General features: G+C 38.5%; 1 protein-coding gene across 2 annotated transcripts in view; it reads right to left on the bottom strand.

Moving 5' to 3' along the window:
• NUBPL (nucleotide binding protein like) overlaps nt 1-10,096 on the bottom strand; it is a 286,398-nt gene that overhangs the window by 270,101 nt on the left and 6,201 nt on the right. For both annotated transcript variants that reach the window (XM_019518913.1, XM_019518914.1), the window contains exon 3: nt 7,100-7,134. In XM_019518913.1, the coding sequence (XP_019374458.1) occupies nt 7,100-7,134 (35 nt within the window). The remainder of the gene's footprint in view (nt 1-7,099; nt 7,135-10,096) is intronic.

The raw sequence follows: 10,096 nt of genomic DNA on the forward strand, positions 1-10,096 counted from the left end.
CGTTAGCTTTACTGATGACTTTGTCACACTGACGACCCATGTTCATCTTGGAATCCACTAGGACTCCAAGATCCCTTTCCGCTTCCATGCTGCCGAGCAGGTCATTTCCTAGGCAGTAGGTGTGCTGGATATTTTTCCTCCCTAGGTGCAGCACATTGCATTTCTCCTTGTTAAATTGCATTCTATTGTTTTCTGCCCATTTTTCCAACCTGTCCAGGTCTGCCTGTAGTTGTTCCCTGCCCTCCGGTGTGTCCACTTCTCCCCACAGTTTTGTATCATCCACAAACTTGGACAGAATATATTTCACCCTCTCGTCCAGGTCACTGATGAAGACAGTGAAGAGTATCAGCCCAAGGACTGAGCCCTGAGGGACCCCACTGCCCACGTCCTTCCAGGTCGATACCAACCCATCCACCACCACTCTCTGGGTATGACTCTCTAGCCAATTTGCCACCCACCAGACTGTGTAATCATCCAAGGTACAGACTCTTAATTTGAACACATTGAAAAAAAAATTGGGCCCAGGACCAACCCCTGGGGAACTCCACTTGATACCGGCTGCCAACTAGACATCAAGCCATTGATTACTACTCTGAGCCCGGTGCCCCAGCCAGTTTTCTAATCACCTTACAGCCCATTCATCCAGTCCATACTTCCTTGGCTTGCCTATGAGAATGTTGTGGGAGACCGTATCAAATTAGACTGCTGCTACTTTCCCCACTGCAGTGAAGGTGGGAGGATGAACTTAAGACAACCCTCCAATAATTAGTTTCTATAATGAAAAATTATAACAAATTATAACAAATTAATACATTTTCCATGTATGAAATCTAATAATGATGGGGTCAGCTTAAATTTGAAGTCCTCTTGGATTTGGGTAAACACACTATCTATTTGTGCTCCAGCAAAACACACATTCTTTTAAGAGTGGTTTCTTAGTCAGAACTAGACAAAAACTGCTTGCCAAACTTAGGCTCCAGCCCATATATTGATACAGTACGCAGAATTACAGTAACATGCAGAATGACATTCACTTTCTGACAGCTGACCTTAAAGCTTTCCCATATCTAATCCATTTTTATATCATAAATATGGATGGGAGGCAATTAGTTGTATGCTTTCAGTAAGAGAGGAAAATCGAATCTAGTGCTCATCTTGGGACTATAAAAAAAGTGTGTATGAGGTTTCATACCCTGGTAGGTGCAATAAGTACACAGCCTGACTCTTAAAGGCGAACACTTAAAACAATAATAGCATCCTTCTACTACAGTCTTTCAACTGAAGTTTCAATAGCCACAAATTGTAAGCTAAGATAAGGTCTACATAAACAGAGAAATATAGAAGTCAATAATATTCTTGTTAGTGATTACAAATACCTGCATTTAAACAAATACAAGCTTTTTCCCTTACAGCACAAACTCCGTACTAGATTCCTTGACACTTATTACCATGATAAGAGACAAACACAATAATCACAATACTATGCATCTAGCACGGTGACTCTCAACCAGGGTAACTTGTGGTACCCTTGAAAGGATCTCAAGGTACCATACAAAGTTAGCACTGTTAGGTGTGCAAATGTGACTCACAAGATAAACCCAGAGACTTCAAGTAGGAATTCATACTGTTAAAAACATTCTGATTTGTTGTGGGCTTTCTGAGCTCTCTGCAACAAAAAGGATGACTGTATTATTGTTCTTGAGAACCAAGAAATATCCAAAAGAGAATGAATACAATCAGTTTCTTAGCAAGCATGCAGAGAACTCAAACGCATTCACTAGTGGAGAACACACCAACTATTACTCAAGAACACCTAGAAGGTGCACTGGACAGGTTTGCCCCCACAGGTTTTTCTGTGTCCAGTGTTTGATGAAAGTTGCAAAGATAGGGAAATGAATGCTGCTGACTCCGAGCATGAGAAGAATTTAATGAAGAAAAAATATGTAGTTTTTACTCAAAAAGTGAGTAAAAACTAAGAGCTGGCATTTCCCCGAGGGGTGTCTTGAGTCTAATAAGGTTGAGAACCACTGGTCTAGCATCTGGGGATAATTTTCAAACAGGTTAACCAATGGCCTTCCTCTGTTTCTTCCATAATTTGCCCTTTACAAATAATATATCTGGAAATATATACAATGTAATATTTTTAATGAAATATTCATAAATTATTCACTCAGCTTTATGCAGAACCAAAATCTTTATAAAGATCAAACAAAAAATGAAACTAAGATGTGAAGGAAGAATTTTTTTTTGAACTACCAGCTTTTTATAACCAAATAACGTTCAAGTTTTGACCAAGGAGAACAGGAATTAATTCTAAACATACTAAATAATTTATTTATAACAAGTGTGTATGTAGAGGTCGTAAAGTAAGAAAGCACTCATTAAAACATATCTGCAATAGTGGGAAAGTGAATATAGGTAGTTAGTAGCTTAGTACTGTGTTCAGGATAAACTTCCATTGTTTCTTAAGTTAGTTTCTAAATGAAGATTTTCATTTAGAGGCTTTTCCAGTTCTGTTTATATTCAGTATTATTTATAATACTGTCTTAATAGTTGGCCCATTCTTTTTTCTGCCACTTTGATTTAGCTATTCACTAACTCTTCTTATTTCTTATGCATTACAAGACAATGTTTATTATTTAACTGTGCGGTCATGAAGATGATAAAACAGGGTTTTTTTGGAAGACAGAATTTGTTCATTAACTGGAGCTCCCTCTTCTGGCTGGCTGCCTCTGTAGCAACACAACAAAAATCCCAATGTCCTTAAGCAAGCACTTCGTTTCTCATAAAGGCTACTCCCTAAAGAAAAAAAAATTATTATTATTATTATTAAAGTGGCTCAAAATTTGCTTGTAATCCATTATACGGTATCCTTAACATGGAATAGGCTAGAACAAGCTGACCCAGTAGTCATGTTGATACTGGCCCTGTAGTCATGAGTCCAGACTATACTCCATGCCGAAGTCATTTGATTAGACTTGCACACTGATTTGTTCCATATGGTTTTCTCCGTGGGCTTCTGTCACTCAAGCCACCAAAAAAAGTTGTATCCTATACTGAGAAATGTAAATCTTCTTGGGAAGAAAAGGAAAGGCCAAAGAAAGCTGACTAGAGAGTCTGCCTCATAGCGACAGCATAAGCATACAATCTCCCAACTGGATTTGTGCCATCCTTAGTCACGCACAGCTGGTGTTTGCTCACCAAAATACTCTGTTCATAAACAAGGAATCTCTATTCTATTATTGCTGGCATCTATTAATTCAAGTTGTTTCTGGTATAATAAATTGTCTCTGGCCATGCAGCTTTCATAAATAGTCATCCCAGACTGAATAAATCGTCCTGGCATAAAAACCAAAAATTCCTTTCAGTGCTCCTGGGGGAGTGGAACTGACTGCTGCTACATCAAAGGAACTAAAAGAATCAGCTGTCAAAACTAAGCAAGCAATTAAAAATAGGACACTAGGGTAAAGCCCAAGTTATTTCTCAATACAAAAGGAAAAGTTATATACATTAATATATCTCAGTACAGCTACAACAGTTTGCACAATTCTTAGTACTAATTAACTAAACCATCTATAACAAGTAACCCAGAGGTGCTACAGTTCTTATGATCTAGCACAGAACCAAAGGCTATATCTCTAGCCCTCCTGCCCTTGCATAAAAAATATTTTATATCAGAAATTATCTTTTCATCAGGTATCTAAATGAAATCCTCTATCTAAATTATTTTCTATGAATAGTGGAAAGCAAAAATATGCCAAATAGTCTGGGCACAAGATCTTGACCCATGAATTCCTGAATCCTAAACCCAGATTTTCTAATGAAACAATATGGCCTAAAGAGAGACACTGGGGGTACCTCTAAGGTTTTGTGTTGCCAGCTATCACTGTTGTGTCTGAACATGTACAACATAAAACAAACTAGCAATAATATAACTCCTAGTGGACTTCAAAAAATTGCTGACTCCTGTGCCTTTTTAGGTTATAGAAAGTTCTTCTTGGTATAATTTTTTGCTTTGCTTTGCTTTGTTTTTTATTTAAAAGGGGGAAAGGGCACTGCTTTTACATTAGGAAGGCTGTTCTGGTTATTCTGGAAAAAATATTATTTGATAGGAAGGTTTTTCAACATTTTCTGAAAGTGGTCAGATTTAGAATTAAGTCTAAACTCCTCTAAAAATTGGTTCCATAACTAGATTCTCTCAATTAATAATATTCTCCCTCACCCCCACATTAAATATTTGTCCACATTTAGTTGCATTGTCCCAAAGAAGCACAATTTTAAAAGGTTTGCCTGAAGATGTGTTTACCAAAGCAGCTGTGATCTGATCTGTTTTTGGACTTGATTAGTGGGATTTATGGCCTTAAAATTACCACAGAAACATACAATAGCCATCTTAATATGCTCTTGATAGACTATCAACATGACACTTTTTTTCTCCTAAAAAACTAAAAAAAACCCCAACAAGAACAAAGGCTCCCATCTCTGTTATCAATGACAGTTGAGTACAGAAGGCACCCATGACCACCACAGTTCTTACTATTGTGTTATCTATGTGCTGTGTGTTCACGTCCTTAGATCAGTATATTCCTCCTTCACATTGTTGTAAAAGTATAATGGGTGCTACTCTGGTGTAAGTACCTTGACTCTGGGGTAAAATTAGATTGATCCAAACAAAGTGCAGATGTTAACAGAGACACAATTGCAACGCCAGGTATTGCCACTGGAAAACTGAAGACCTCAAGGACAAAACACAAGGCGGCACAGAAAACCAAGCACATTTCATTCATCACAGGAGAGGCATGTGCTCATATTGTGAGGAGCTAAAAATAATTCTTGCAGAAGACAAGAGCACTGGGGTACATATCATTGCTGCCTCTTGCCTTTTATCACAGCAAGAAGAAAGAAGCCTAAAGAAGCAGTGCGAGGCAAAGATGGAGATAGTGCTGAAAGTCTTCTCCTACATGAAACAGGGAGCAAAAATTAGTCCCACAGGCAGTTGATGACAGCTCTAATTGGACTACCATAGGTTCCCAAAGGCTCCAGAGATTCAGCTCAATTGACCACAAGTAGCTGCTGCCCTCACAGCCCCTGTCACTTACAGCAGGGGTTGTCAACCATAGGTACGCATGCCCCGGCGGTGCTTGAGAAGGCCCTAGGAGATGCGTGTAGGCAGGCAGGGACAGAGCACCGCTAAGCACCATCCTGTGCTGCTGCCACCCACCCATCTAGCCGGATGTGGGGGGGCAAGGGAAAGCTCACATGCGGTGGGTGCCACCCCACTCCCCCACACTCTGTGTCCGGCTGCTGGGAGTACACTGATCCAAAAAGGCTGAAAACCCCTGACTTAAAGTGATAGTAAACATTGCTGCAAGGGCAGTATGGAAATACTCATTCCCCAAAGAAACAAGATTCCAGGATCTAAGGACTACATGCGCTACTGTTGATGGGGATCTGCATCTACACACACCACTTTCACCAGTAAACCCACACCTATTTCCTCAGCACATGCCATGTCATTATGGACAACCCCACCCAAAGTTACACCCAAAGCCCTCCATTTACCTTGTAGTCAAGACCACTGTCTTGTGCTAGCCATTCTGTCCAACTTTAAAAGTCATGCACCATCCTTTCCTGAAGGGTTCATGACCTGCAGCTAAGCCCTCCTCCCCACTTCCCCTCCTACTCAAAAAATGATTTTTTGGAGTGTGGAGCACCCGGTTTCAAATCTATACCATCAAATCTCCAAGCACTTAGTGGAAATGCCCTGCTAGTGTTTGACACTCCATTTATGATCAAAGCCAACCACACGTGTTGGCTTTACACTTTCCCAGTTTCTCAGTTACAAGCATCCTGGGCACCCACAGCACCTGGCTTGTTTTTGCTCATGGTAATTCTACTACCCAGACAAGATGGACAAAGACATCAAATAATAAAGGAAGTGGCACAGAGACATCTCATTCACATCTGCCCCCAAGTCAGTGCACAGGAGTTCAACTCGCAACATTCACCAGCTTAAATTAACAGTACCCAAGTATTGCGGGAAAAGGCTAGCTACCTCAACAGCCCTGCAAACCATGTCAATAAAACCTTCAAAAGGAGGGTGGAAAGATTTCTTTAACACGAAGAACCCTCCCCATTCCTACCAGGAGCTGAATACTAGTATATAGCAGAAGCATTGTCTGCACTATCATCACAACCAGTAACAGAGTCCATGGCTTTGTGATTAATAATTTTGCATGAGAACCTTCAGCAAAGTCATCTGGCTAACTTGCAATCAGCAGAAGTAAAGGCCTTTGACAATCTGGCCTTAAGTTCCCAGCATGCACTGGGGCACCTACTCTAGAAGCCATCAGGGATCCTGAGCTTCAAATGATGCTAGTGTAGCAGCTCAGCCAACATCTCAGCTAGTGCAGCAGCTCAGCCAAAATAACTACGAACTGTGTGAGCTCTATACCACTAGAATGGTGTCAAATGTATTTGTGTGTTCACTCCATCACCAGCACGCATGTGTTTCTATCCACCCTTAACACTGGTTACAGCAAGTTTAAACTGCTACAGAAGTCCTGCATGCACTATTATCACAACCAGTAACAGAACTGAAAGGAAGGGAAAATGCTTATTACCAGGGATCCTTGTTTAATCTGTTTAAAAATCCCAAATTCCAATTTCCAATTCCACCAAAGTAAACCTGTATTACCATGAAAAATGTTTTGAGCAGTAGCCACATACACATAATGTTTCCAATTCCATATCATGAATTTCCAAATCCATATCACACAGGCTCCAACCCCACATCAGTATTCACTCATATGCCCATGCATCCCAGCAGAACGACAGAGAAGTCACTGACACTTATAGTGGAATGGGAACACCGCTGACAAAGCCAAATGAAGAACCAGAGCTACTGAGTCATTGACTTGTTTTATTGCATTAGCACAATAAATGTAAATTCAAGGCTATTAAAAAACATTCTTCCCAGAGTAACTATGTTCATTTCACTTATGACTTCCCCAATAGTAACTGTATTATTTACAAGAGTTGAATTAGCTTTATGCTAAATTAGTTTTAATGTTAAACTAATAATTAGATTGTCACCTACCGAGTCATTTGCTGCTAATGCAAGGGCTATGTTTACTGTAAGAAAGAAAAAAAAATTAATTGCAGTAAAATGTTATTGGCCAAAAAGTTTAAAACAATACAAATGTCTTCAAGAAGGGACATTTAAAATGTCTACATTTAATATAAATATTGAACATATAATTGTTACCTTGGTTTTAACCCTTATGCTTAAGCATCAGCAGCACTAATGTTTCAAAATACCTGCTACTGGACTGGCAAGCTCAAGCTGAGAGTACTAGTTATTTTACTTATTTTTGGGTACAGACAGAAGTCAGAACAGGTATAGCTCAAGCTAACAAAGCAGTAAAAAAAGGCTTTAGTTCCTAAAATACTAAACCATACATGTTTTTCAAAGCATTTTATCAAAAGAGCAGCTTTTTATCTTTTAAAAGATCTTTCAGCCTTTTGTTGAAGAATTCAATACCTTTACAATTTTTTCAAAACTATGGCACATTGTGCTAGAAAAAAATATTCCTAATGCAAATATCCTAATCATGCTTTTCATTCATCATCATAACATTTCAATTCACAATTAAGTATTATGCTTTTTATGGGTAACCTACATCTTTAGAATCAGGCTCATGCCCTTCCTGATTCCTTACAATACATAGAAACACTTGATATTTTCTAAGAAAGAAAAGAATGTTTTCTGCCTGATTTTTACATTAGAAATCTAAATCCTGTCTACCCAAGCAGCAGCTATGACAACTAAAGAATCAGCAATATTTAGGACCAAAACCTAAAAAATTAAGGATTTTTGCATGTTAGAAGTTTTTAGTTTTTTGTCCACCCTTATATAATTCCAATATCTAAGTTGGGTGAAAGGATTTATTGCTAAATGTTTACAGCTAAGCTCCTCTTCAGTTAAGACACAGCATTTCCAACATGACTTCCAGGAAAACCAGAGATTACACACACCTTTCTTGATAAGTCTAAATTAAAAACAAGTCTTTAACAAAAACCTTTTGTAGAGGAGAGATAGAAATGTTCAATGCTTTCTATACATATTTTACAGCAGCAAAAAAAAAAAATGCCAGAAATCCAATTTAAAAGACAAAAATATCATAGCAGATCACCTTTAAAGAAAAACATTAATTTATGCTAATGTTACTAAAGGAGTAGGATAAAAGAAAAGTCATTTGACAAGTATTCCTTACAGCCGTTTTGCATTGCCATTTTCATCCAATGTAACTCACCCTGCATGAAGTTCAAAAGGTTATCAACCCTGCACTATTTGTAATATACATACACACATGCATTAAGGTTTTCACTATTTATATAAACATACATTACATCCTACATTTTTTTTTTACTGTCTGTATAAGAGGATTTCAACAAAACTTAAGTTCTTATATCAGTCTTGTAAAACGACCCTGAACAAATGTTATAACTGTCTCCTCCCCAAAGGCCCAATCCCTGCATCTATTCCCTGCTAATAACTCCTATTCCCTGCATCTATTCCCTGCTAATAAATCAGTATTAAGTCTGTATATGGCAGGATTTCAGCGTGGCAGAATTTCATCAACAGATTGTCCCTTCTGACTTCTAAAAATATATTAATGGAGGTAAGAGAACAGAAGAACTGTTTAAAAGCTAACTGGGATAGATGTATGAGCATCTATTTATTTATCAACAATTATAAACAAAATTGAGTCATTTTAACTCCATGAACAATGAGCCAATAATTTTATTTTCCCCCAGTTACAGAGTCAGCAATATATGACCAATGCCACAATCTACTGATGTTCTTCTACTTTCACAGCTGAAAATCATCTCCTTCAGAATACAGGAAAATGTTCTTTTTACAAGTCCTCTCTTATTAATGGCTCTCATACAAAGATAAATTTTCTATAGCAGCTCCCATTTAAGGTAACTAAAGACAAACAAAATAAAAGTCTGGACACACTGCAAAAATAAAGTATCTTGTTCAGAAATTCTTAAATGAAAAATGAAAAGGGAGGTAGGGAAAATAAATATAAGCCACATAACAGGCAAGTGAAAATAGCATAAGAAACCAGAAACACCAACTATACACACAAACCTTTTCTCACAAAGTTATGCTTTCTTTCAGTTACAGATAGAAAGTGGTTTCCAAAATACACAGATCAGATGTGGGAATCTAGAAGAAGTAAAAAAGGGAAGTTGATCAGCTTCTCCTGTGCTAGGACAGTTGTATGGGAGTGACAGAAGGACAGCACCATGCAATTGCAATTACAATGGCCAACCAAGAAGTAGCCTTGATAGACTTTTCCAAGACAAATATCCAATTCCCTAAAATGGAAGGACTCATGTTTGGGACTGACATATAAACATACAAAAAAAATACTGTTCCTACATTGGCTGCAAAGTAATTATGTGCCTAAACCACTGGTTCTCAACCTTTTTAGATTCACTCCTCAATAGACTTAATGCACCCCTCAAAGAACATAGTTTTCACTCAATTTAAGAGTGCAGAAAAATAATAAAGCAATCCTTCTGTTGCAAAGAACTTACAAAGACTACAACAGGTCAAAATAGATTAATAGTATAAGAGCGCATACAGAAGTGACAATTTTCACCTGATCTGACCACAGGAAGCAGTCTACAGCCATAACCAAATGCAAGCTGCAGACAGCTTCAAAAACAATCGATTGGTCGAAACCTGAACTCTCATTACATGAGGGGTCAGATTAAGACATTTCAAAACAAAGCATCTTCTGCAACTTCTGTCTACAGTGCCTCCCAGCCTCCAGCTATTTTCATAATGGGAGGCGGGAAAAGAGAGAAGAAGGAAATTCCAGTATCAAAAAATAACATGCTGGAAAAAAAGCAGCACAGGGCACACATTTGGAGCATGCCCTGAAGCAACTGAAGGCTGGGTCCTTCAGAGACACTCAGGCACCTGGTCAGAGCATCTCTACGGCTGCCCTTTGCCTATGCTGGCTTGGCATACTGAGGCAAAGAGCAGTGGGGCAAAGCTGCAGCAGCAGCAGCTTGG

Source organism: Gavialis gangeticus, unplaced genomic scaffold (genome assembly GCF_001723915.1).
Source record: "Gavialis gangeticus isolate Ggan-Ray unplaced genomic scaffold, GavGan_comp1, whole genome shotgun sequence".
Lineage (NCBI taxonomy): Eukaryota > Metazoa > Chordata > Crocodylia > Gavialidae > Gavialis > Gavialis gangeticus.